The following is a 27,737-nucleotide window of genomic DNA, read 5'->3' on the forward strand; positions in this document are numbered from 1 at the left end:
CGCGGCCATGTTAAGTGTAGCTGCTGTGCTGTACGTGACATCCCCGGTCCTTACTTATCTTGTAACTGGATGTTTGTACCTTTCACCCACTTCTTCCAATTCCCATGGCCAACTCCCTCGCCCTCTTTTTCCTTCAGGTGTGTGTGAAAGGGCCAAACGTTTTTCAAGGCTACTTGAAAGACCCAGTGAAGACGGCAGAAGTTCTGGATAAAGATGGCTGGTTGCACACAGGGGACATTGGCAAGTGGTTACCAGTAAGTGGTCCCCGCCCTTGTCGGGAAGACGAGCCCCCACGCGGCCACGGCGCCCTGACTCTCCCCCCTCTTTCTCCCTCCCTTCCTCTCCCGCAGGAAACAGGCTTACGTTTAGCATCCTCCTGTAGCATTTTCACTGTAACTGCAGCACATAGGTTTTGTTTTGATCCCTGACATCCTTTCTGGTTGCTGCTTCTGGTTTGAAATCCAGAAGCACTGTGACTGGCTTTTCCCATTTCGGTGCTGTGCCTCGAAGTTGGGGCCTTAGTTCATTTCGGGGTCGGGGGGAGGGTGCTGTATAAAAGCTGCTGGGAATGGATGACAGGTCAGAATTTGTGAACACACACGTTTCTTAGCATTGTCATCTCAGTAAGAACGGGGTAAGTGTTTAGAGGTTGAGGCCAAGCCCTTTGAGTGTAGCCTCAGAACTGTTTACCGTAGAGAAATTCAGAGTCCATCTCGGGGGTCGAGACGCTGTTCCGAGAAGCCGACCCATAGGTGTCGCCACTTTTGCTGCTGCAGTGACAGCCACAGCTTTTCAAAGTCATTACTGATTTTCACTGCAAGCACTCAGATGGCTAGCGTAATGATTATTATTGTGTATTGTTCAAGTCTTACCGATTTAAGGTGCTTAATTGTTTTTTTGCCTGAGAAAATATCCCCACCCCAAATTAATTCAAATTTCAGAATACCCAGGCTATTTAGAAATAAATCAAGTCCCTCTTTGCAGACTCAGGAGGGATTAAGTATCCGTTCCAATTCTGACTCTGGCTCTGAGGAGCCCATCTCCTAATCTCCCTGGACCTTAGTCCACTCCCTTTAGAAACGGAGGAGAACTGTTGCAGGCTGAGAGAGCCCCGGGCGCTTTGCAGCAGATGACTCTGGGAAGTGAGAGAGTGACCCGGGGTGGGAATGGGGCTTCGGGTTACCAGAGGCGGGGAGGTAGGCACCACTGACGTTTTTGAGTCTGGCCCAGAGATTCTCGCGTCCCCACAGTCATCACGGGGGTGGCCAGCAGCCCCCACCCGGAGAGCTGAGAGCAGCCCCCTCCTGCCCCTGCCTGGAGCAGGGACAGAGGGCCGTGAGCTGTCCTCCGCAGCGCCCGCTGCACCCCGAGCACCCACCGTGGGGAGGATGAGCGCGCCTCTCCTCGCGGGGACCTCGACCCCATCTCGGGCCCCTGTCACACAGGGTGAAGCTCACCAAGCTGAAGGGAGCAGGCAGGACGCTCTAGCTGGCTGGAAGGAGGAAGTGGAGTGAGAGGGACTCCCTCATCCCTTCTCTGTCTCACTACTCAGCCTGGGGAGGTTACCTAATCTCTGTCAGCCTCAGTTTGTTTCTCTGTAAAATGGGTTAACAGCTGGCCCCTGCCAGACCTTATTAGGATTAAGCAATAGTGCACAGGAAATGCTCAGTACCCTGTTTGGCCACTGCTGGGGAGGGAAACAGACCCTGAGACCTGCTCACAGCCCACACCTCCCCTCCGCACACCCAAACAGAATGGCACCTTGAAGATCATAGACAGGAAGAAGCACATCTTTAAACTGGCACAAGGGGAGTACATAGCTCCTGAGAAGATCGAAAACATCTACCAGCGAAGTGAACCTGTCTCTCAGGTGTTTGTCCATGGAGAGAGCCTGCAGGTATGTGCTGCCCGAGACAGAAGCTCTATGGCCGGTGGGACACATGTGTGCCTATAGCTGGTTTATATTCATTGCAAAAGGCATCACAATATCCTAAGACGTCCAGGTACTTTCAGTGTAATGGGAAGTTTGCCACGTGTGTGAATTGACTTTCTGACTCTCTGACTTTGATGCCTGACTTGCTAGAACATAATCGACACGTTATTGGGTTTTGCTGCTTGGCATTTCTTTTTTTTTGTTTTCTCCCCCCATCTATTTTGTAACTAGAAATTTGTGCCTCTTACTCTTAGCAGTTCTTAGTCTGCTGTACCAAGGGAAGTGGTGTAAAAATACTGGGGGATAGGTAAAATAAACTTCTAATTTAATTATGAGGAGAAATATTGATACATGGGTTATAAGAAAGCTTAGAATTTTCAGACATATTAAACCTAACTTATTTATGGTGTACCTTCTGCATCATTCTTGGGCAAATGATGGTTTGGAAGCCAGCATATCTTAAAGTTGAAAACCAATGTCAGTATTGCAATGGAACCTCATTTCCCAAAATTCTGGACAGATGGTGGAAAGGAAGAGAATGGGTTCTAGTTTTCTGAGGGTTAATATTTCTACAAATCAGAGGGGACACATGTATGCCTAGAGCTGGTTCATATTCATTGCAAAAAGCATCACAATATTATAAAGTAATTGTCCTCCTATTTAAATAAATTTAAAAATATTTCTACAAATCTTGAAATTTTCAAATAATTGTGGCAGAATATTTTCTTATAAGAAAATACACCTATCTTTCTTTGAGAATGCACTGCATCTTCTTAGACCTGGAATCTTACTATGCCTTTGATTTTTATTTCATTTCATTGTCACTCAGTTGTAAAGAATGAGGTGCTAGAGTTCTTTCTAAAGTGAATCTGTATATATTTTCTTTTTTTGTTTTTATAAAGCAGTTATCTGATATCTATCCCATTATTTGCTTATTTGACCCTATTTTATTTTTAAAAGTATATATAAAAATAAGTAAAAGCTAGGGTTTTATTAGATTTTGATTTCCAGTGGTTCTTTTAAAACATTTATTGCAAAATTCCCGATGCTGTCTATATTTCAGAGGCAGAAGCTGTTAACCTGGGCCCTGTGGACACCAGGGCTGGTAACATGCTCTGAAGAGAGGGTCTCTAACTCCCAGATTCTCCCAGGGGCCCACGAAGCAGATAATAAGGAGGTACAATTTTAGAGCATCGGGACCAAACTGTGTAGTAACTCACTTGTCTCTGTTAAAGGCATTTCTCATAGCGATTGTGGTACCGGACGTTGAGACACTAGGTGCCTGGGCCAAGAAGAGAGGCATTGTGGGCTCCTTTGAAGAACTGTGCAGAAATAAGGTAGGTTCCAAAGTGTGCAGCTGTCCTCCTGAGCTTCCCTTTGCTTTAAGTGCAAAGTACAGGGACCCCTGGCCCCTGCGGCCCCTGAACCCACCACAGGAATAAGGATCTTGTTTTTCTTACCTTATTAGGATGTCAAAAAAGCTATTCTAGAAGACCTGGTGAGGCTCGGGAAGGAATCTGGCCTAAAACCATTTGAACAGGTAAGACTCGCATCCAAGTGTATGAATTCCCAAAAAACGGGTTTTTGACTTGAGGGTATTTTTTGTGAACAAGTTCTAGAAGAGGATGAGGTGATGTAAAGACATCGTGTGGAAGAGACAGTGGTGTGGTTTGGCTGGGGAGGGATTTCTATAACCAGGAGGGTGTATCCTCTTCTGGGGGTTGGAGGTGGGGGCAGCTGCGGTCCCAATTCTGTCCTGACATCGGGCCACTGTCTGCCCTGTATTGAGACAGCACAGCTGGGCCTGGCCTGTGAAGCTGGCTGGAATGGCCCAGAAGGGTCTTCATCCCTGCAGAGGCATCTGTCCTCCTTTCCTCCTTTGACTTCCTGGTCTCTTTACAGGTCAAAGGCATCTGTCTCCACCCTGAACTCTTCTCTATCGACAATGGCCTTCTGACCCCAACCATGAAGGCTAAAAGGCCAGAGCTTCGGAATTACTTCAGGTCACAGATCGATGAGCTTTACTCCACCATCAAAGTCTAACGCGAGGGAGGAAGTGGAGGGGAGTTTGACAACGGCAGGATGGAAGGCGCATCCTCGGGTGCCTCGTGCGTCCAGATTCTCGTCATAGGAGCCTGGAGGGAACGGAATACTGCCTTACAGCCCCCTCGCATCGCAGACTGTGTCCACGGTGACCCACAATTTCCAAAACGAGCCTTAAAAAATCATAGAGGGGAAACTGCAAACGTGCTAAGTTCTTTACCAATTCCTCAGTTACAAAGGAGGGTGAACACTTTGTCTCCCTGATCTGCTAACCAAAGGGTTGGGACTTTGCTCTTTCTGAGATGTCTGCTCCTCGCTGCAAATTCTGCAGATTTCTGCTGCTCAGAGTCCCGTGCACTGGAAGGAACCACTGTCCCCGACAAGCAAGACCTGTCTTGCCTGCAGGAGGTCGCAAGAGGACCAGAGGTTTTTGTTTTTGTTTTTTAATCCCTGCCACCCTCCCTTCCCTGTGTCACACTCACCCTCACGAACCTTCTGATTAACCCCTGTCCTTCCTGTCGGAGCAGAGGTTCTCAGTGAAGCAAAGGGCAGACTCAGCTCAGAACAGCACAGGTATCAAATCCTGGATGGACAGCCGCTCACCAGAGAGGATGGATTCTGGTGCCCATAGAGCAGAATATTCTCCGACCCTCTTCTCCAGACCCAACTTCCTGATTTCCTCCATCTGTTGCCTCCCAGGGGTTATATAAAAAAAAGAAAAATCTGCCTTAGACTCTGCAGTGAAAACAAGCATTTCAACAAGGAAACAGTTACCTGGATCAACCATGTTCAACTGTGACGCCTGACTAACTGTCTACTTTACATTTGACGAACCGGTCACTCTGTCTCTGATGGATTTTAATGTGGTTTTCATATCAAAAGAGTATGTTGTGATCAAGTGGCTTTTTTCCCCCCAGAATATAAACTCTCAGGCAAGGCATGTCTTTAAAAATATTAAGGGAGTAGATATACTTGGGTACTTATTGAAATGGATGGTGATAAATAAATGCTCTTCTATCATAATGCTACTTGATTTCTATGAAATATATTTGACAAGCCAAAATTCTAGGACATAGGAATCTGGAAAACTCATTTCCTGGGGATTAGATTCTCAAGGTTTGTTTGTTTGTTTTAAGTTAATTTGGGAAATTAGCAGCATTTCACTTTACTGCAGGTCTTTGCCACATGTGACTGAACTTAGTTTTCATTTGTACACTGAAAGCAGTTGTTTTGGGATAGAGGAATACCTGTATTATACAAGCACAACAGGGTTTGCCCTAAAGAGCTGTCGTTGTTATAACACTATTTGGTAGCCTAACTTCATACGAGTACTCTTAATTGCCCAAGAAGTCAATAATTTGTCACATCGGGGTTTTGAATGTTTGCTTTAAGTGTCGGCTCTTTCTATGTTTTATAAACCAAAACAGAATTTCCAAATACAGTGAAGGAAACCAAAATAAATATTTCTGCATTTCAAGCGAGTTGAGTGACGCCTCTGTTCTTCATGTCAGCTGTCGTGTTCGGGTGGCCTTGGATGAGCATGCACGAAGAACGGGATGCGCTCAGCACAGGCTCCTCCCTGTGTTTCCTCCCTGCCGGGGCTCCAACCCCTTCCCAGCAGCAGCGGTCCTGCTTTCTTTCAGAGAAGAAAGTCAAGGTGTGAATGGCACAGGTGTTCTTGAAAACTCAAATTCTCGCGGGGAAGCGACATTGCAGGAGGCGTCGCTGCTGTGGCTGGTTCTGGGGATTTTCATTCCGTGTGTCTTTAGTCATCCTCTTCCCGTAACACTGTCGGGGGAGATGGCTCATTCATAGCGGCCGACTGTTTCTTTTCCCCTGTCGCTACCCTACACTGTCATCTTAAAAGACTTGTCTTTTCCAGAATTGTGCATTAATCACCCCTTGGTCTCTTCTGTAGCCTGTTGTGTTTAAATACGCCTTCTTCCCCTGCTTTGGTGTTGGGTTTGGAGTGCTGAGGTCCGCTTTCTTCCTCTAAAGCCCTGTGCGCAGGTCTCTGGTAAGACTCCTCATCCAGGCTGCCCTTTTATCTTGCTTTTCAAATTCTTTACCTTCTTCCTTCCCTGCCTTCCTCTTGCTCTCTCCCATCATTGGGGAACCCTGTGACCTTCCTGTCTCCTTCTTGAGCTTAGGACTTAGGAACTGGTGAGTGTTTGTTAGATAACTCTCATTTGAACAAATCCTTGAAACTTTGAACCAAGCTTCTATAATGAGGTTGATAAAAACATTGTCTTTCTTTTTTTTTCTAATTCTGGTAAGACACACGTAAGATTGCCCGTCTTCATCATTTAAAAGCATATAGTTGAGTGGCATTTCATGCATTCACACTTGTGTGGCCGTCACCACCGTCCATCTCCAGAACTTGGTCACGTTCCAAAACTGCAGCTCTGCCCATTAAGTGATAACCCTCGTCTCCTCCTCACCCAGCCCCTGGTCACCACCGTTCTGCTGTCTCTGGACTTGGCTGCTCTAGGTGCTGTATATGAATGAATCATACAGTGCGTGAACTTCTGGGTTTCACTTATTTCACTTAGCATTATGCCCTCTGGGTCTGTCTGTGTCGTCACAAATGTCAAGATTCTCTCACTTTTATAGTTGAATTAATATTTGTACGATTACATCACATTGTGTTTATCCAATCGTTTGTTGATGGACATTTGCTCCTACCTTCGAGCTTTTGAGAATATCCACTGTGAACGTCACTGTACAAATATCTTTCTGAGCCCCTGCTTTCAGTTCTTCTGGATAAACACCCAGAAGTGGAATTGCTGGGTCACCGGGTCATTCTGTGTCATTTCATTTTCTGGGGAGCTGCCACACTGTTTTTCGCATCACTTTAGATTCTCAGGGGCAGTGCACAAGGGTTCCACCTTCTCCACCTCCTTGCTAATACTTGCTGGCTTCTTTCTCTTCTTTTGATAAAACCCACCCTCCTGGGTGTGAAGTGGTACCCCACTGTGGTTTTGATTTGCATTTCTCTAATGATGATAAAGTTGAGCATCCTTTCGTGTGCTTATCGGTCACTTGTGTATCTGCTGGGCAGTCTGGCTCTGGACACTGAGCTTTCCACCTCACACTGTGGAGGCTGCTTCATGTCTGCCTGTGCCAAGAACCTCCCAACAGAGACGTGTCATTGGATTGTTTCTTGGTACCAGTAGTTATGCCTCTGAGCTTTGGTCCAGATGGTTTTGATTCCTATCTAATGGTTTTTCTTTGCCACAGCACAGGCTAGAACCACTTGCCAGTGTCATTCTGTTTATAGCTCATAAATGAAATACAGTTGTTCTCTGTGATGTTGGAAACCCCAAATCCATCAAGGATCAAAAGTCAGGTAGAACCAGCCACTCTATTTCAGGAGGAAAGTAGATGTAAAGTTGGGTCACAGTCATGTGGCAGGTTTGTGAGGTCCCTTGGACATCCCAGGAATCGTCAGCTGTGGAAGTGATGACAGCCACAGGTGTTGTGGACTTGCTGTGAGTGATGTGCTAGGCTATGCTCAACTTACATTCTCATTTAATCCTCACAAAACCCCCACAAAACTGCAGGTTACAGATCCGCAGTTCTCTGTCTAGCATTGGCTAAGTGCCAAGGCACAGTTCTGAGCTGCGGGAACTTGGCAGTGAGTACAGCACACGGGATCCTTGCCCTGCAACTCTCTGCCGAGAAAGACGGACAGCAAGCAGACAAGTGAGTGAACAACTTCAGATGGCGATGGGGCTTTGAAGACAACGGGTGGGGTCTCACAAGGGCCTGTCTTCAGTGTTGTGGTCAGAGAAGTTCTCTTTGAGGACGTGACACTTGGGGTGATAACCTGAGGACGGAGGAGGAAACCTGCAAAGCTTTGGAGAAAGAGGGTTCAAATAGAATCAGCATGTGCAAAGGCCCTGAGGTGGGAAGCAGCTGGCTCTAGTCCAGGCACTGAGAGGAAGCTGGCACGGCTGCAGCCTCATAGGGAAGGGGAAGTGTCAGTTAGAGAAGCAGGAGGACCGGTTACCAGGCCCCGCAGCCCAGAAAGGAACCCAGGTTTTTTAAACCAGTAAAGGCTTTTGAGGCAAGGAGTGACGTTCCTTGAATGGCTCCTCCAGCCAGGTGCAGAAGGGTCAGAGGACAGGCCGAGTAAGGGTGAGGACAGGCTCACCTGTGTAAGTGAGGCTGCCTGAACCACGTTGGTGGCGGTGGAGACAGAAGACAGTCAATTTAAAAGCAGTTGGCGGCTGAACCCCTGTGCGTGGGGAATGGAGAAGAGGGTGGGCTCGGGGGTGAGCGCTGCAGTGGATGCTGGAGCCGTACTTACTGGGATGGGAAGACCCTGGAGAAAGGAATCAAGGGGCCAGGTGGGGGCGATTTCCATCTCAAGTTCCTGCTGGACAACTCAAAAGATAGATATCATCTGCCGCTCAGAAGACCGCTCAGGAGATGACAGATTGCGAAGTCAACAGCACAGAAAATGCAGGCTGAGGGCCTTTATCAGGCAGCCTGGGGAAGCGGGAAATGGGAGACCTGGAAGGAAGCAGAGCAGGCCCCAAGCGGAGCCCCTGGGGACCTCCGCGGCGGGGGGTCTGAGGAAAGGGCCAGCCACGGCGGTGGAGAGTCACCTGCCGGGCGGAGGAGCATGGTGTCCCTGAAGCCCAGAGAAACAGTGTCAGGACGGCAGGGAGGCAGTCGGTGTGACAGCCTGCTGTTGCAACAGGGAACAGGGCGAGCTCTTCCCTCCTCCAAATCCTGGAGGAGCTGGATTTGGCAATAGCGGCGAACTTGGCAGTGAGTGTCTGGCAGAGCAGGGAGGCCAGAAGCCTGCTGGAGTGAGTTCCTGAGTCCTAGGGAGTCAGGACAAAAGGTGGCTGTCTTAAAGTTTTGTCCCATGAGTGGATGGGTGGTAACTGGAGAACAGGGGGGAAGTAGAGAGTCTTGTTTTTTTGTTGTTGTTGCTGGTGGTGGTGGTTTTGAAGATGAGAGATACAATGGTGATACCCATCAACCCAGAAAGTGATGAAGCCTGGAACAAGGGGAGACAGCTGTCCTGAGAGGGGGCAGGTTAGAGCCCATAGTCAACTGCAGAGATCGCCCATCAATGGGGTATTTCGATAGGATGTGGCTTCCATTGTAATAGGAAGGGGACTAGAGAATGTGGGGTAGATATAGGTAGATCCATGGTAATTGACATAGAAAAATTAGGGAGCTCCTATCTGAATAGTTCTCTCTCTTTTTTTTTTTTATTGAAGTATTACCTCCTTGTTATGGATGAGAAACACGAGGCTTGGAGAGATCGGCCAACTTGTCCTAGTAAGTGACTGAGCTGGATTTTCTGACTCTGGAGCCGCTCCGTGTCTGGGCCACCTCCCTTCTGCATGGTATGATGCCTGGTGAGTGTCCTGAGCATCCCAAGGGCCCCACTGCTGTGTTGGATGAGGTTTTTTTTTTTTTTTAAATTAGGCAACCAGGGCCAGCTATGGTCTCCACTGCAGTTTGAGTCAGGCCACCAGGAGGAATCGAGTAAATGCCAGGGACTCTGGACTTTGCTTGTCGTGTTTCATCCTTATTCCCAGTGATGGTTGCTTTTCACAGCGGACGAGAAGCTGCCAGCCTGCCCCCAGCCCTGGGCGGAGCAGTGGACAGAGGACAGAAGGCTCTAGCAGCACCGTGAGAAGGGAGGCCGTGGGTCTGTTGGATGCTCAGGCTCAGAGCATCCCTCTAGCTCCCACAGTCTCCACCCTCTCCACAGGTATTATGACAGTGGTGGGCGTGGCCGTGAGTGTGGCTAAAGGGGACTCTCCTGTGGCTCACAGCACAGAGACGGCTCCTCTGTGTCCTGTCTTAGCTGAGTAATCACCCCCCAACCCCCGCCGCCAGCTGCCCTCTCATCCCTGTAACCCGGAGTGCTGCTCAATTCTGTGTTCATCTCCATCTCAGCCCTTCACCCAGCGTGAGGAACTGGAAAACTCACCAACCTGACTTATTCATCCATACATTTGGCATAAAAAGAAGTCTAGCATTTTCATTTTGACGTCTCACTCCTTCGCCGTTGATTCCTCGGATGGTGGCGGTCTCGCCAGGTGAATTCTGCTTCCCCAGCACCACCATTCTTCAGGTGCAGAGGGATTCTGTTCTTTGCCCAAAAGCAGCATTCTTTTCACAAATGTATTTTGCATGTAAGTTCCTAGCCACTCTCTTTTGTGGCGATCTTTTAGGGATGGGGTGGTTGTGGTTGTCACATTTCTCTAGCAGAAACTGTCCTTGCCAGCTACAAGGTCCCTGCTCCATCCGGAGGGCGTGGGGAACCAGTCGGCTCACACTCCACTTTGGGCAGTGAGCCCGGGTCCAAAGGGACTCTTGTTCTTGAATCTCTTGCTTTCCCACACCCACTGATACTGCTGCCCCCACCCTGCTGGCTCCTGCCAGCTCCCTGCCCCCTCCAGGAGGAGCTGTCTCTAGGCTCTGCCATCTGGGAGAAACTCCAGGGCAGCCCTGGGTGGCTCAGCCGCCAGGCTTGCTGCTGCTAACCCTGAAGTGAAGTGAAGTCGCTCAGTCATGTCCGACTCTGCGACCCCACGGACTGTAGCCCACCAGGCTCCTCCATCCATGGAATTTTCCAGGCAAGAGTACTGGAGTGGCTTGCCATTTCCTTCTCCAGGGGATCTTCCTGACCCAGGGATCAAACCCAGGTCTCCCGCATTGCAGGCAGACGCTTCCATCAAATCTGTCCCCTTTTTTTCCCTTAGTCCCACCGCCCAAGCAGGGCAGCGCCGTCTCTTGCCCTGACCACGTGCCATCCTCTTACTTGACGCCCGTATCTCCTGCATTGATCTCTACCAACTCACCCCCTTTCCCTCCACTTTGCGGCAGGAATGACTTCTTCAAATCCCAAGTCTTAATCACGCGATTCCCCTGCTTACTCATGCCCAGGTTTCCTACTGCTCACAAGTCGGAACTGCTGAATGTACTTAGAGGAAGGCTTCACAAACCTGATTGTGCAGCAGATCCCCAGGGGATCTTAAAATGCGGATTCTGATTCAATAAATCTGGAATCAGGCCTGAAATTCTTCATTTCTAATAAACTTCCAGCTGAAGCCAGTGTTGCAGGGCTGTGCATATACTCTGAGGAGCAAGGAAATGCAGGGCTCCTGCCTATCTCCCCAGCTTCACCCCTTGCCACCTCCGCAACTCTCCTCCAGCCACATGGGGCTTATTCTAGCTCCCAGAAGAAATCAAGCCCTCACTTACCCCTGGGCCTTTGCATGTGCACCCTCCCTACAGCACTTTCTTACCCTCCCTGGCTGGCTCCTGCGCTTTATCGCAGTGAGACCATAGACGTCACTTCCTCTAGGAAGCCTTCTCTGATTCTCCAAGTCCAGGAGACAGATTATTAAGCATATTTGAGGTCTGGCAGTGGTGTGAGGTGGAGGGGTAAGGTAATAATCTTTTTCTGTTAAAGTCAAAGGGGTGAGTGAGCTGGACATGGCAGAAGCCAGAGGGTGAGCTGGGGGAGCTGTTTCTTGCTACAGAAGTTTCCAGGAAGATGATCTCTGTGTCACCTGGGGTTAGAGGCAGGTGACCTGAGCTTGTCTGAAGGCCCCTGGCTCGTCCACTTCTCCCTTCTCAGCTAAGCAGAAAGGGTCCCTGAGGAGGAGACCTTGCTTGTCCTGGACTTGGAGAATCAGAGAAGGCTTCCTAGAGGAAGCGACCTCTATGGTCTCTGCAATAAAGCACAGGAGCCAGGCAGGGTAAGACAGTGCTCTAGGGAGGGTGCATGTGCAAAGGCCCAGGGGTAAGTGAGAGCTTGATCCCTTCTGGGAAGTAAGCAAGCTCATTACAAGGATGAAAATTTTTTCCAGAAAGTTCTTTTCTGACCAGAGCTTGAGAGTGAATCATGGAGACAAATTTCTCACGTAGAATTTTATGTCCCTTCTTTCCTTAAGAAAATCTTTTCCTTTGTGGTGTCCTTCCATTTCCTTTCCTTTTTCTCAGCTATATGAGCTCCTGTGGTCCTTGTACAAGTCTGAGTTATACAGTTATTCCTTCCGCAGGTTGGAAGTTGGTTTTCCTCACGGAGAGTGAAATCCTGGATTTTGCTAGAATTTTCCTGCCTGAGCTCCTACACCACACTCTGAGTCCTGCAGGGAGCTGGGAACGGAATCTGAAACATGTGACAAAGCATCGTCTGGAGGTAGTGACCCAACCTATTTAGCCATGCGACCTCAGCTTGGGCAGGAGAAGTGCAGTTAGGTCTGGAAAAAGTAGAAACATTAGTTACAGAATAAACAAGTTTAGTAGCTGGGTATCCGAGCCAGGATGGTGTCGGAAAGCACGTGACCTGGGAGGGAGGGAACCAATGTCACTGCTGTTTGCTCCGATGGAAAAATCTTTCTGCCCTCTGACTTAGTAAACGACACCAAATAGTCCTACCTTTCTGAATTTTGATTTCCCCTTTTTCTGAAAGAGGAGGCATCCAAGGGGAGGTCTCCTTCCTCCTGGCCCCGCCTCTCACCCTCCTGGGATGTTTCCAGTTCCTTCTGCAGTTGGTCTGTTTGAAATAGGTAACTACTTTAATTTCTTCCTGTTGAGAATTACCAGGCTCAGTGGGTTGTTCTCGTGCATACCCAATAACTCACAGGTGCTATAAGAAGTTAGAAAACCACAATGAGGTACCATTACACGCCAGTCAGGATGGCTGCTATCCAAAAGTCTACAAGCAATAAATGCTGGAGAGGGTGTGGAGAAAAGGGAACCCTCTTAAACTGTTGGTGGGAATGCAAACTAGTACAGCCACTATGGAGAACGGTGTGGAGATTCCTTAAAAAACTGGAAATAGAACTGCTATATGACCCATCAATCCCACTGCTGGGCATACACACCAAGGAAACCAGATCTGAAAGAGACACGTGCACCCCAATGTTCATTGCAGCACTGTTTATAACAGCCAGGACATGGAAGCAACCTAGATGCCCAGCAGCAGACGAATGGATGAGGAAGCTGTGGTACATATACACCATGGAATATTACTCAGCCATTAAAAAGAATTCATTTGAATCAGTTCTAATGAGATGGGTGAAACTGGAGCCCATTATACTGAGTGAAGTAAGCCAGAAAGATAAACACCAAAACAGTATACTAATGCATATATATGGAATTTAAAAAGATGGTAATGATAACCCTATCATGCAAGACAGAAAAAGACACAGATGTATAGAACAGACTTTTGCACTCTGTGGGAGAAGGCAAGGGTGGGATGATCTGAGAGAATAGCATTGAAACATGTATATTATGAAACAGATCTCCAGCCCAGGTTGGATGCATGAGACAAGTGCTCAGGCCTGGTGCACTGGGAAGACCCAGAGGGATGGGGTGGGGAAGGAGGTGGGAGGGGGGATCAGGATGGGGAACACATGTAAATCCATGGCTGATTCATGTCAGTGTATGGCAAAAACCACTACAATATTGTAAAGTAATTAGCCTCCAACTAATAAAAATAAAAGGGGAAAAAAAAAAAAAAGTTGGAAAGTTTAAGAAGTAACTGATTTTCTTTTCCACAACAGAAAATCATACTCTTTGCCTTAAGGGAACCGTACTGGAATGGATTTGATAAATTATGGAAAAAGCATCATGCACATGAAAGGGAAAATGAGTTGAGCAGTGGCGGTTAAGATGTCTAGCCTTATCAATCTTGAACTGACTTTTAATCAACTGTAAACGTTATTGACAGTGAACATAAGGAAGTAGCTCTGATCTCCGGTTGTGTTTAGTCTCCAGTCCCGTTCCCCTGCTGCCCTCTAGTGGACGTAGCTCAGAACAGCACATTCGTCGGAAGGCGCTACCAGCAAAGAGCGGAGGCTCAGTGAGAAGTGGCAAGCCCTTCCGCCTTGCTTTGTCAGTAAGTCGTGTCCGATTCTTTTGCGACCCCATGGACTGTAGCCTGCCAGACTCTATCTGTCTAGGGACCTCCAAATTCTTTATCTCTTATCTTTATGATAATCTATAAGATAAATAATAATATTCTCATTTATACTTTACTTAAACATCAAGCTAGTAATTCCAGGATATAAAACTCAGCATTCAGAAAACTAAGATCGTGGCATCCAGTCCCATCACTTCATGGCAAACAGATGGGGAAATAGTGGAAATGGTGACAGACTTTATTTGGGGGGGCTCCCAAATAACTGCAGATGGTGAGTGCAGCCATGAAATTAAAAGACACTTGCTCCATGAAAGAAAAGCTATGACCAACCTAGACACATATTAAAAAGCAGAGGCATTACTTTGCCGACAAAGGTCCATCTAGTCAAAGCTATGGTTTTTCCATAGCCATGTATGGATGTGAGAGTTGGACTATACAGAAAGCTGAGAGCCAAAGAACTGATGCTTTTGAACTGTGGTGTTGGAGAAGACTCTTGAGGGTCCCTTGGACTGCAAGGAGATCAAACCAGTCCATCCTAAAGGAAATCAGTCCTGAATATTCATTGGAAGGACTGATGCTGAAGCTTAAACTCCAATACTTTGGCCACCTGATGCGAAGAGCTGACTCATTTGAAAAGACCTTGCTGTTGGGAAAGATTGAAGGTGGGAGGAAAAGGGTATGACGAAGGATGAGATGATTGGATGGCATCACCAACTTGATGGACATGAGTTTAAGTAAACTCCAGGAGTTGGTGATGGACAGGGAGGCCTGGCATGCAGTCCATGGGGTTGCAAAGAGTTGAACACAACTGAGCAACTGAACTGAACTGATAGAACTAATATATAGATCAACCTACTCCACAAGGAAGATATATTTCTGCAGAGAAGCGTCCATACCTAACCACTCCGTTTATCCCAAGGATCCAGACTGTTTTGTAGTTCTTTATTTTCTGTATTTATATCAGAAAAGCAACAGTTTTTATTTTTCTTTAATTCTCCAAACATCAAAGTATATTACATAGCTCAATGATCGGGCCCGTAGGTACCCTGCAGCACCTCTGAGCTTCCTCACGTGGCTCCAGGTCCCTCCCTGGGGCCCTAGACCTGCTGGCTTCTGTTTCCAGTCCTGTCCAACACCCCGCCCCACCCCACCCTGTTGTTACTTCTCCACAACCCCAGTGCACATCCTATTGGTTCTTTCTCTCTGGAACTCTGACTAACACAGGTGCGTATGTGATGCAAGCTGGTAAAATTAGAGTACATCTTTTTCTGAGATTGCTGGGACATAGCTGGCTTTCTCTGAAGGATGGAATTCCAATGTGAAACATGGATGAGCTGCTGGGTGCAGGCTCCCGGACAGTCCTCAGATCTAGCACAACCACAACCACTTCCTCCATGGGGGCTGCTCCTTAGTCTCCTCACTAAGGTTCAGGGTGAGGTTCTGGTGCCTATCACAGCGGGTTATTGGGAAGATGAAATGTGTTCATAGATGCTGAACACTTAGAATGATGCCTGGATCATAGTAAATGCTCACTAAATCCGGGTGATGATGATGGTGACAGCACCCAGGCTGGGGGAAAAGCTCAGGCTCCAGAAGGGCAAGGAAATAGATTCAGAGCCCTGGGGCCTTCTCCACCCTGTAGGTCAAAGTGAGCCACCTCGAAGCCATCTTGCCACTGGACTTTTCAGTGACACGAGCTCATAAATTCTTTTAGCATTTAAACCTACTTGGGTTGAATTTTTATCTCCACCCAGAGCACTGAACCTCTTCTTGTCTTAACACTTGGGTAGCTTCTTTTTTTCAGCTCCATAAGTGCAAAAGCTTTGACTGTAACCCCTTTCCTGGGAAATTGAGCTAGCTTTCCACACTTTTATGGGTTAACAGCTTCCAGTGATTCCAGGAACCCTATTTCTATGCATCAGCGGGGAACTACCTTCAAAACCACAAAGATGATTTATTCTTCTGTGGCAATTGCCCAAACGATTCCTAAGTGGGGTGAACAGGTGTTTCACTGAAGAGGAATCAGGAAGGACCTGTAAACAAAGAAAAGAGACCAACTTAAGGGAAATACAAATCAAGAACACAGTAGGATACCATTTCAACTTGCTAGTCAAGGAAAAATGTTTAAATCCTGAAAATTCTAAATACTGACAAGTATGTGGCGTCAAGGGCACTTTTATATATTGCTGATGGGGGTATAAATTATATAGTCAACAAAACTGTGTAAAAATTGGCATTCTTATGTAAAGCTGAAAATGTCTTTATCCCATGAGGCAATAATACTACTACTGAATCTATCCTTGTCTCTTAGGTATGTGACTGCAAGACACTTAGGTTTGGAATAAGTGTCTTGCAGGAATGTTTAGTGTGGCATTGTTGGCAACAGCAAAAAGACTGAAAACAACTGATGTTTCCATATCCGGGAGAATGGATTAGTACAACGTGGTATATTTACTTAATACATTCTAAAGACAATGAAAATGAATGAATGACAGCTGCCTGCATCAATGTGGATAAACCCCAAAATCACAGCTTTGAGTAAGAAAGAGCACTTCCAAAATACTTACTAAATATCATTTATATAAAGTTTAAGACATACAATAATTAATACATCATTTAGGGATATATATCAAGGTAGAAAAAACATGGAAATGAGAAACACAAAATCAGAAGAGTGGTTATCCTTGGAAGGAATGACTGTTATTAATTTCCTAATCCACTGATGAGCACATGGGTGCTCTTTTTTGTTGTTGTTAAAGCTTTTAAAAGTTCCAACCATTTTATTTCATTCTTAATTTGTATTTATTTATTTAGTTTAGTATTTTGGCTGTACTGTGAGGCATGCTGGATGGTTCTTCAACCAGGGATGGAACCTGGACCTCTGAAAGTGCTGAGTTCTAACCAGTAAGACACCAAGGAACTCCCAGGTGGTCATTTTTATTTTTATATTATATGTGCTATATTCTTGTGTGTGCATGAAACATAATTTTCTATTGTGGTTAAATGTACGTGACATAAAGCTTAGCATTTTAACCATTTTTAACTGTACAGTATAGTGGCACTACTTAAGTGATTCACACTGTTATGCAGCCATCCACTATTATCCATTTCCAGAACTTTTTCATCATCCCAAACTGTGCTTTTGGCGTCACATCCAATAAATTATGGCCAGATCCAATATCATGAAGCCTTTACCTTGTGTTTTCTTCTACGAGTTTCAGCTCTTATAGTTAGGTCTTTGATCCATTTTAAGTTCATTTTTATTTATGGTATGATAAAGGGTCCAACATCATTCTTTTGCAGGATTGTACGTTTTTAAAGAGAAAGCAGAGAATCAGAGCATATTAGAAGGGGTCCCTCCCCTTCTACGAATGAAAACACTGGGGTAGAAATAAAATGATAAGCCAAGCTCACACATCTGATTCAGTACCAGCGACTGAAAGTCTAACCCTGTCTATTTTCAGTGCACCACACCAGATAACTGCGCAGGCGCCTAAGCACCCTGCGCGCGGACCCCGGGTTCGGATCCGCCCCTCGGCGGCGCGCTCGCTCTTAGGTAGCTTTCCGGCACTGGCTCCTCCCTTCCCCAACCTGGGGGCGGGCCCTGGCGGAAATCTTGCGCGGCGGACGGATAGGCAGGAAAACCAGGTAAGGATTTAGCGTCTCGGAGGGGCGGGGACCGTCAGCAACTGGTTGTAAGGCGTGGACTCCAGCTCTGTTCTCGCATATTCCAGGCTGCGTTTTCTCTAGCGCTTTAGGATGGGGAGGAGCCCTGGCCCGCAGACTTCCAAGGCCTGGGGCCGGGGCCGGGGGACTGGAGGCGGGGCTAGGGTGGGCGGGGCCGGGCTGGGGATAGGGCCGGGGCCGGAGTCGAGGGGCGGGGCGAGGGGCGGGGCGGGGCGCGGCGTGCCTGCATTCTCGTCCCGGATTGGCCGCCGGGGAGTAGCGCGAGGCTTGGCGGGAGTTTTTGCGTCGGCGGCAAGCGCAGCGGGCTGGAATGGATCGTCAGCGGCCTGCGCGGCTGTCGCAGTAAGTTCTGAGGGCCGTCGGGAGAGCCGCCTGGGTCCCCCCTTTGTTTTCCTCTTCCTCTGGGCTTGGGCCTCTCGGAGCTGCTCGTTTCGTGGCTCTGCCTCTGCGCACCGTGTCCGAGCGACTGGCCGCCCGGGGCCTTTCTGTAAAGTGGGGATAATAAATGTCCCCACCGTGACAGGATTGCGGGGAGGTTGAAAGGCGTCCGCTTACATCCGTGTCTGGCTGCGGGGAGAGGCGTCGGCTAGCGTCCCCTTACTTTGTGCGGGTAAACGTGCTCTAAAGTAGACGCCAGGTGTTCTGAAACAAACTGTCCCACGAATAGTAACTTAAGGAGTACCTACTACTTGGCAGAATTCACCTTCTAGCAAGAATACTAGCATTGACACTCGAACTGGAGTCAGTATTATTTTCGAGACCCTGCTTGTTTTTGTAACAAACCACACACTGTAAAACTGAAATAAGTCGGCGGGGGGAATCCAAGCTGCCGCTTGTTATTTTTAAAGGGGTGGACTCCAGCCAGGATAGTTCAAACTTTTTTTTTTTTAAAGCTGAAAGGACATGCTTTAAATACGTTGCCTATCTGCTCTCTAAAACGTTATTTTTCTCGGATTCATTGGAAAGCGTCTCTGGAGGTGTTTGAAGCACATCCAAGGCCCTACCTGGGCCTGGCTTGGGGCCTTGGCTGGTTCTTAAGGCCGGAGGAGTCCCACCTGGGCGGTGGGAGGGCTCTGGAGAAGGGGCAGTTTGTAAGATGCAGCGTGAGGGTGCAGGAGAGCCAAACAGTGCAGGGGACACGCTGGAGCAGGACAGAGCAGGGTGGTGGGGTAAACAGACTAGGCTCCTGTGGCCAGCGGGTAGGACCAGACTCCCCTAGTAGAGAGGAGGATTGGGAAAGAATAAGATGCTTGAAACTCAGCTGACACGTGGTGTTGGTGGTTTGGTCGCTAAGTCATGTCTGACTCTTGAAACTCCATGGACTGTAGCCTCCTCTGTCCATGGGATTCTACAGACAAGAATACTGGAGTGGGTTGATATTTCCTCCTCCAGGGGATCTTCCCAACCCAGGAATCGAACCCGGATCTCCTGCATTGCAGGCAGATTCTTGACCAACTGATCTATGAGAGGTGAACTTTATCAGCTACTCCATTAGGGGGTTTCTCTCTCCCTCCCCTGCCCCCCCCAACCCCCCCTCCCCACCTGCGGTACACACACATATAGCATTTTTGCCTTTGATTGAGACTCAGGAAATTTGTCCATCCCTCCCCCTGAAACGCACCAGTATGCCTACACCAAAATCTTTTCCATGTGTTATCACAGAGGTTTCTATCTTTTGGTAGCCTCACCTCCCTCCTAGCCTAAGGTGAGGAGGAAACTTGACCACATTGTTGAGCACAGACAAGGCAGGAAAGAGTGGGTTAAGACCTTATATGATCTGGCTTCTAGTCCTGTTACTTGGCTGTGTGACCAGTGATGTCAGTTAACTTTTCTGAACCCCAGAATCATAGAGGCTATAAAACGAATATCTGCTCCATCATCTTTTTTGGGTCTGAGAATCAAATAAAGGATTGGTTTTTCAAATTGTGGTGTCTTGACCAGCATCAGCAGCCCTGGGAGCTTGTTAGCAATGCAGGTTCTCTCAGGGGCCATCCCAGGTTTATTGAATCAGCCACTCTGGAGTTGGAGCCAAGCAGTCTTAATAGCCTTCCAGGTGATTCTGATTCCTGATGTTTGGGAACCACTCTTCAGTTTTGCAACTTTATCTTTTCACTGTAATTCACAGTAATAATGTTTTACATCACAATGGGTACACAAATGTGTACATATGATGCAACACAAGTTTTAAGAAGTCTTAATATTACATCCTCTTGTATTTCCTTTTAAAAAATGCTAGAACAAGAAAAAAAAATTTTAAGGAAACAACAGCAAAAGAAATTTTTAAAAATGCTGGGGGGGGGGAAATGCTGGGGGAAACCTTAAAGGACATGACAGGGCAATTGGTAACATTTGGATAGGGACTGTAAATTAAACAATTATGTCAGTGTTAAATTTCTTGCTTTGGAAATTGTGTTGTGACTACACAGAATAATGCCCTCTTAGAAAAGACACACCTGTATCCCCAGATTACCATCCACAGACACAGGAAGCCAGTGAGACAAAATGTGAACAGTTGGTGAAGTGGGGTAAAGGGTGTACAGAAGGTTCTCAGACTCTTCTCACAATTTTTCTCTGAAGTTTGAAGTTATATCACATAAAGAGATAGGTAAAAAATTACTCATTCAGACGCTAAATGGACTTTGCCCTCTGCTAACGGGTGTGTGCAGGGTGCATTTGAAAGTGGGGGTCTGTGCAGGGTGTCCTGTTCGGCGCCACGCTGGAGTACACAGTCACTGGCGGAGTGTTTGCTGTGTCTCTTATTTTCACTTTTTGTTCAGCTCTCTGTTGTGACATCTGGTTTACGTAAGCTGATTAAAGATGCAACTTTATCCTTTCATCCTGATGCCCTCTGGAGGGATCTTGAAGGGGAGGGAAGAGGGCAGCTCTGGGTGTGGACTGATAGCAGATTTTATCACAGGCTTCCCTCCTTCCCAGCCACCTGCAGCTTTGGGCAAATACGCTTCTGGGTGGAGGGATTCACTTCTACCTGGAGGACTGTTAAGGAGCTAAATGAGAACACGTGTGTGAGAGAGCCAGGCACGGGATGCAGCGGGGTCCAGGTCTTAAGGAAGAGGCACCTCTCTAGCACATTTCTGCAGGACGCCAGCCTTGGCTGTTGATGGAACTTCAGAGACACGGGTGACTGCAGGCTTAGGAGTTCTCTGTGTCCTGAGGGCAGAGCTATGCTAATTATATGTGGGTAGTATGATTTGGCCTATAAATTATTTATGTGTGTGAAATATGGGTTCTGCTTTCTAAGAGATTTGCCATTAGCTAAATTTCATCACCTGCACATTGTTAGTGCAGCTAACAAGGAGAGTAACTTGGAAATAAAATACTTGGACTGCATTGCCAGTTCCAGTGTTTCCTCAGTTATTTTTAAGTATTTCCTAACTCATGTGTGTGTTTGCTGTTTCCTAGTGCGAGATTTTCGAAGAACCATGCAGGAAGAACACATTCCATGAAAGATGTAAGTTATCGTTATATATTTTAATATGCTCGTAATTGAAAATGCAAAATAACATTTTGTGGGAGACTCAGTATTCCGTAGACTTAGTAAGCTCTGTTTTCTTGTAGTGGAAAAGTATATTCTTTTTCCTCCTGTTCTTTCCAGTACAAGGGAGAAAGCATTAACATTTTGAATCTCTTTCTAGGCTTAGGTTGGTTTCATTTTCATTTTGATAATTGACATTGTTTAAAAATTGTATAGTGTTCTGTATTTTGCTTTTTTCACTTGTGGCCATTTCTCCATGTTGTTACACTTTTCCACAATTATGATCTCATCATATTCCATATAGTTTTACTCACATGGTATTTTTATTTTAGGGTGTGGTGAGTCTTAGAAATAAATGTATGTGAAGGCAGGTGCATTTCTTTAATACTCCCAGCTCACTTCATATTATTTTCCAGTGACTTGTCGAGCTGGCCTTAGAGATTCACATGAAACATTTCAGGCAGTGTCTGCTTGGGGGTTCTCCCTGCTCTGTGCCCCGCCCCTGGTTCTCTCTCTTGGAGGGTGTCTCCCGCTGCTCCCCTGGGCCCCTGGCTTTGGAGGGGGCCCTCTTCTCCCCTGGAAAGCCCTGGGATCCCTCTGCGCCCCCACCGCAGCCCGCTCATTCTCTGGATGGCTTTCTCCAGCTTCCTGTCCTTTTCCCAGGAAGGCAGCTGCCATCCAGGGCTGAGGGCCCCTCTGCTCAGGGAGGCCAGAGGACCCGTCAGCGCCCCTTCTCGCCCCACACACCCCTCGAGTGGTTTCTCACTGAGGGTCTGTGAGTGTGAGTCTGTGTTTCTCTCTGTCTTATTCCGTCTTCTGTATTTCTTCTCCAGAATTTCCTCACATTTTCTTGTCTGTTAATGGCTCCCTTCACATTGTCCAGAGCTACTGAATGTTTTTTTCTAATTTTCTGTGTGTTGTGGTCTTTCATGAGGATGTGAGGGGCAGTCTTCATGGAGCTTATTAGTATATTGCCCTGTAAGCCCAATCTCTTTCCTGCACTTAGGACTTTTTACCCCTGTGTATCCTCAAAACTGAGGAAGACTTTCTTAATCTCTCCTTGCTGTTCTTTGGAACTCTGCACTCAGATGGGTATATCTTTCCTTTTCTCCTTTGCCTTTAGCTTCTCTTCTCTCCTCACTATTTGTAAGGCCTCCTAAGACAACCATTTTGCTTTTTTGCCTTTCTTTTTCCTGGGGATGCTCTTGATCACCGACTCCTGTACAGTGTCTCAAACCTCCATCCATAGTTCTTCAGGCACTTTTATCAGATCTAATTCCCTTGAATCTATTTGTCACTTCCACTGTATAATCATAAGGGATTTGATTTAGGTCATACCTGAATGTCTAGTAGTTTTCCCCACTTTCTTCAATTTAAGTCTGAATTTTGTGATAAGGAGTTCAATCAATCTGATTTCAGTATCTGGTGATGTCCATGTGTAGAGTCATTTCTTGTGTTATTGGAAGAGGTGTTTGCTATGACTAGCGTGGGCAAAACTCTGTTAGCCTTTGCCCCGCTTCATTCTGTACTCCATGGCAAAACTTGCCTGTTACTCGAGGTATCTCTTCCTACTTTTGCATTCCAGTCCCCTGTGATGAAAAGGACCTTTTTTTTTTTTTTTTTAGTGTTAGTTCTAGAAGGCCTCGTAGGTCTTCACAGAAGCATTTAACTTCATCTTCAGCATTACTGTTCGGGGCATAGGCTTGGATTACTGTGATATTGAATGGTTTGCCTTGGAAATGAACAGAGATCATTCTGTCGTTTTTGAGATTGCACCCAAGTACTGCATTTCAGACTCTCTTGTTGACTATGATGTTGTTGACTTTTGTTGACTACTCCGTTTCTTCTAAGGGATTCTTGCCCACAATAGTAGATATAATGGTCATCTGAATTAAATTCACCCATTCCAGTCCATTTTAGTTCATTGATTCCTAAAATGTGGTTGTTCACATCTCCTGTTTGACCACTTCCACTTTACCTTGGTTCACGGACCTAAAAGCTTTCGGGAGCTTTGGGGTAAGTGGCTGTTTCTGGAGAGCAACCCCCTGGTGGTTCAGGAGTGGCTGGCTGTGACCTGTGGCCCTGTGAGCTAAGGATGGTTTTTATATTTTTAAATGACTGAAGTAAAATCAAAGAAGACTATCTCATGGCATGTGAAAGCATGGAGCTCAGATTTCAGGCTCCATGAGGCTGTATTGCAGCCCAACTGTGCCGCTCTTTCTGCACCGCCCTGTCTGCTTCCACACCGCAATGGCTGAGCTGAGCGGCCGCAGAGCCTCACGGTCCGCGGTCTTGGGTACAAGGGCCCCTCGAACAACACAGGTTTGAGCTGGGAGGGTTCACTCTACCCGGATTGTTCTCAGTAGTAGGTTCTACACTATTCACAGTTGGTTGAAACCCCCGCATATGGAACCTCTGACGAGGCCAGCTGCCAGGGTCGTACGAGGATTTTCCACCGTGCGGAGGCTGGGCGCCCCAACCCATGTTGCTCAGTGGCCAACTGTATTTACCCCCTGGTCCTTTCTAGAAAAGTTCCGCCACCCCGCCTTAGATCACCAGAAGAGACTCTGCCCCCAAGGGAGTGCGAGGGCTCGCTCCTTGGGCACTGGCGGGAGCAGCAGTGTCCTTGCCACGTAGGTTGGCTTATTGATGTTCTTGTTCGGTATGGCCAGTTCAGTGACTTTGAACTTTGTTCACTTTCAGAAAGCGGGCCAGATGCACAAGCCTCTGGATGTCTTTGATTTTCCTGATGATTCTCAGTTCTCAAGCCTCAGCAGGCTGGGCGAAAATGAGAAAGATGAAGACTCCTATGAAACCTTTGGTTAGTGTTTTCAATCTATATTCTGAAAACTTTAAAGTACTTCGAGCAACAGCATTTAGGCTAGTTACTAATAAAAATGTAGAAATGCCTTTGTATACAAAAGCAAGGTGGTCCCCACATGACTAGTGTTCTGGGGAGTATTTGATAATTTGAATTAATTTTTCTCACTTCTAGGTACCCTGAAACTAAGAAAAAGTGGGGCTCTGCTGGTAACGCTGGTCAGCCAGCCGGCCAGGTTAGGGTTCCTGTTACAGGGCTTTGTAACAAGAGGGATGTAGACTAACATTTCTCACTTTTTACCTCCAGTAGTCACACGGAAAGGGCTTTAGCTTAGGGAGGAGCAGAGGGATATTTTTTCTTCTCTTGGACACCAGAAGCCAGAGGATGCTGCGGGAGAGCTTCGCCTGTGGGTCCAGGAGTGTTTGGGGGACAGGGCTGCCACCTGGCGGACCAGGAAGGGGGGTGTGACCTGTCCAGGTGGGCCTGCTCTCTGTTGTCACTGGCCGCTCCAGAGGCCAGAAATGGTATAGAAAGTGCTGGTTCCACATCTCGAACAGCAGTGATCAGATATTTTTTGTAGGAGTAAGTTTCAAGGGAATTTTGACAACATAAACCTTCTCACGTACTTTTTATTTGGTATCTAGTATTTTGAGTCTAATTTTTGTTAATAAAAGAAAATACTGTACTTTTGGCATGATGAAAAGTAATCATTATCAGAACATCTGTTACAATGACCTGATAAAGTGTTCTAATTTCTTAGCTAAAAGAAATCTAAATGTAAAAGGTCTGAATCTAAAAGAAATTGTAATTTTAAAAATTGAGATATAATTCACATGCCAATCAATTCACCGTTTTAAAGTGTACGGTTCAGTTCAGTTTTAGTGTAGTCACAGATGGTACAACCTTCACTGTTTTCCATTCCAAGATGTTTTAATCATCCCAGAAAGAAACTCCACGCCCGTTAGTAATTTCTCTGGAGCCCTTTGGCAACCATGAACCTATTTCTTGTCTCCGTGAGTCTGTCTGTCCTGAATATTTAAATAGATTCATACACGATGTATGTGGTCATTTGTGACTAGCGTCTTTCATTTAGGGTAGTATTTTCAAGGTTCATCTACATGGTAGTAAGTATCAGTTCTTCATTCCTAAAAATTCTTATAGTTCAATAGTCCATTGTTTGGATAGGCCTCATTTTCTTTTTATCAAAATCTATTTTTAATTAAAAATTGTCTTACACAATTTTAAGGCTTGCTTTCCATTTACAGTTACTACAAAATCTTGGCTGTATTCTCGGTGTTGTATAGCACCCCTGAGCCTGGTCACACCCATATTTGCACCTCTCATCCCCCTCCTCTGTACCGCCCCGCTCCTCTCCCCGCTGGCAAACCACTGGTTTTTCCTCTGTATCTGGGAGTCTGCTTCTTTGATGTTACATTCACTAGTTGGTTGTGTTTTTGCGTTTTGCATATAAGTGATGTCATACAGTATCTGTCTTCCTCTGTCTGACTGACTTCTCTTAGCATACTGCCCAGGAAGTTACTAGAAAACACTCACCTAGGTATCACCTCCAAGATTCAGAAGCAGAATGTTGCCACTGTGATTGAAGCCCTCTTGTGTGTCCTGGTACTCAGTGCTCTTCCCTCCTTCTGGATGTAAAGTGATCCCGTCATCTTTCTAACATTTTGTTTTAGTTTTGCCTGCTTTTGAGCTTTATATAAATGCTCTCACACGTTATGTGTTCTCTCTTATCACACGTTATGTGTTCTTTTCTGGCTCTTTTGCTAACTTATTTCCTTTTGTGAAATCATCTAAACAGCTATGAAAAGTGAAAGTTGCTCAGTTCTGTCCAACTCTTTGCAACCCCATGGGCTATACAGTCCATGGAATTCTCCAGGCCAGAATACTGGAGTGGGTAGCCTTTCCCTTCTTTGGGGGATCTTCCCAACCCAGGGATCAAACCCAGGTCTCCCACATTGCAGGCAGGTTCTTTACCAGCTGAGCTACAAGGGAAGCCCAAGAATACTGGAGTGGGTAGCCTATCCCTTCTCCAGCGGATCTTCCTGACCCAGGAATCGAACCAGGGTCTCCTGCATTGCAGGCGGATTCTTTGCCAACTACCTACCAGGAAAGCCCCTAAACAGCTATAGGTAGTGGTTGTTTGTTCATTTCCATTGGTGTGAGTTGCTACATTGTATGATAATACCACATATTAGTCATGCAAACTAATCTTGAAAGAATAATTGTTTTTTTCGTTATTTGGAACAATGCTGCTACTGCGATGATCATTCCTGTATGTTTCTTTATTTTTTTAATTTATTTTTAATTGGAGGATAATTGCTTTACAATGTTGTGTTAGTTTCTGCTGTAATATATGATGTTTGTTTTTCTGACTTACTTCACAGGGTCTAGATTCATCCTCCTCGCTTTTAACTGATTCAAATGTGTTCATTTTGATGATTGAATAATACTCTGTTGTATATATGTACTACACCTTCTTTATCTACTCATCTGTCGATGGATATCTAGGTTTCTTTCATGTCCTGTCTATTGTAAATAGTGCTGCAGTGAACATTGGTGTACATGTGTCCTTTTGAATTAGGGTTTTCTCAGGGTATATGCCCAGAAGTAGGATTACTGGGTCATATGGTAGTTTTTTCCTAGTTCTTTAAGGAATCTCCATACCATTCTCCTTAGTGCCTATATTAATTCACATTCCCACCAGCAGTGTAGGATTGTATCCTTTTCTCCACATCCTCTCCAGCATATATTCTTTGCAGATTTTTTTGATGATGGCCATTCCGACCAACGTGAAGTGATGTTGTTCAGTCGTGTCTGACTCTTTGCGACCCCATGGACTGCAGCACGCCAGGCTGCCCTGTCCTTCACCATCTCCCAGAGCTTGCTCAAACTCATGTCCATTGGGTCGGTGGTGCCATACAACCATCTCATCCTCTGTCGTCCCCTTCTCCTCCTTCCTTCAATCTTTCCCAGCATCAGGGTCTTTTCCAATGAGTCAGCTCTTCGCATCAGGTGGCCAAAGTATTAGAGCTTCTTTAGCTTCCTTCCAATGAATATTCTGGGTTGATTTCCTTTAGGATTGACTGGCTTGATCGCCTTGCTGTCCAAGGGACTCTCAAGACTCTTCTCCAACACCATAGTTCAAAAGCATCAATTATTCAGTGCTCAGCCTTCTTTGTGGTCCAACTATCACATCCACACATGATTTCTGGAAAAACCATAAGTTTGTGGACCTTTATCAGCAAAATGATTTCTCTGCTTTTTAATATACTTTGTAGGTTGGTCATAGCCTTTCTTCCAAGGAGGAGCATCTTTTAATTTCATGGCTGCAGTCACCATTTGCAGTGATTTTGAAGCCCAAGTAAAGAAAGTTTGTCCCTGTTTTCATTGTTTCTCCATCTATTTGTCATGAAGTGATGGGACCAGATGCCATTATCTTAGTTTTCGAATGCTGAGTTTTAAACCAGCTTTTTCACTCTCCTCTTTCACCTTCATCAAGTGGCTCTTTAGTCCTTCTTTGCTTTCTGCCTTAAGGGTGGTGTCATCTACATATCTGAGGTTATTGATATTTCTCCCAGCAGTCTTGATTTTGGCTTGAGCTTCATCCAGCCCGTCACTTTGCATGATGTACTCTGCATGTAAGTTAAATAAATAGGGTGGTAATATACAACCTTGACGTACTCCTTTCCCAGTTTTGGATCAGTTCATTGTTCCATGTCCGGTTCTAACTGTTGCTTCTTGATCTGTATACAGGTTTCTCAGGAAACAGGTAAGGTAGTCTGGTATTCCCATCTCTTTAAGATTTTTTTCCGCAGTTTGTTGTGATCCACAC

The 27,737-nt window shown here is 46.3% G+C and overlaps 2 protein-coding genes and 2 long non-coding RNA genes across 10 annotated transcripts in view; 3 read left to right on the top strand and 1 right to left on the bottom strand.

The window, feature by feature from the left end:
• Nucleotides 1-5,453, top strand: part of ACSL1 (acyl-CoA synthetase long chain family member 1) — a 69,088-nt gene extending 63,635 nt beyond the window's left edge. For all 5 annotated transcript variants that reach the window (XM_020888996.2, XM_020888994.2, XM_070460072.1 and 2 more), the window contains 5 exons: nt 138-254; nt 1,754-1,897; nt 3,169-3,270; nt 3,402-3,473; nt 3,836-5,453. In XM_020888996.2, the coding sequence (XP_020744655.1) occupies nt 138-254; nt 1,754-1,897; nt 3,169-3,270; nt 3,402-3,473; nt 3,836-3,976 (576 nt within the window). In that variant the 3' untranslated portion in view covers nt 3,977-5,453. The remainder of the gene's footprint in view (nt 1-137; nt 255-1,753; nt 1,898-3,168; nt 3,271-3,401; nt 3,474-3,835) is intronic.
• Nucleotides 4,477-9,784, bottom strand: LOC139032606 (uncharacterized). The gene is made up of 2 exons (XR_011485167.1): nt 9,223-9,784; nt 4,477-8,303 (listed from the first exon to the last, which is right to left on the bottom strand). It is a non-coding gene; the product is annotated as an uncharacterized lncRNA (long non-coding RNA).
• LOC139032605 (uncharacterized) lies at nt 8,208-12,751 on the top strand. Its single transcript, XR_011485166.1, has 3 exons — nt 8,208-9,357; nt 9,560-10,047; nt 12,019-12,751. It is a non-coding gene; the product is annotated as an uncharacterized lncRNA (long non-coding RNA).
• A 4,366-nt stretch (nt 12,752-17,117) lies between these two features.
• The window catches only part of CENPU (centromere protein U), a 44,904-nt gene continuing 34,284 nt past the window's right edge, over nt 17,118-27,737 (top strand). The window contains exons 1-3 of one of the 3 annotated variants that reach the window (XM_070460084.1): nt 17,824-17,915; nt 20,994-21,042; nt 23,770-23,887. In XM_070460084.1, coding sequence (XP_070316185.1) covers nt 17,884-17,915; nt 20,994-21,042; nt 23,770-23,887 — 199 coding nt within the window. In that variant the 5' untranslated portion in view covers nt 17,824-17,883. Of the gene's footprint in view, nt 17,535-17,823; nt 17,916-17,960; nt 18,184-20,993; nt 21,043-23,769; nt 23,888-27,737 lie in introns of those variants that run through there. The other 2 variants (XM_070460085.1, XM_070460083.1) reach the window with 2 other exon arrangements.

This window comes from Odocoileus virginianus, chromosome 32, assembly GCF_023699985.2.
Source record: "Odocoileus virginianus isolate 20LAN1187 ecotype Illinois chromosome 32, Ovbor_1.2, whole genome shotgun sequence".
Classification (NCBI taxonomy): domain Eukaryota; kingdom Metazoa; phylum Chordata; class Mammalia; order Artiodactyla; family Cervidae; genus Odocoileus; species Odocoileus virginianus.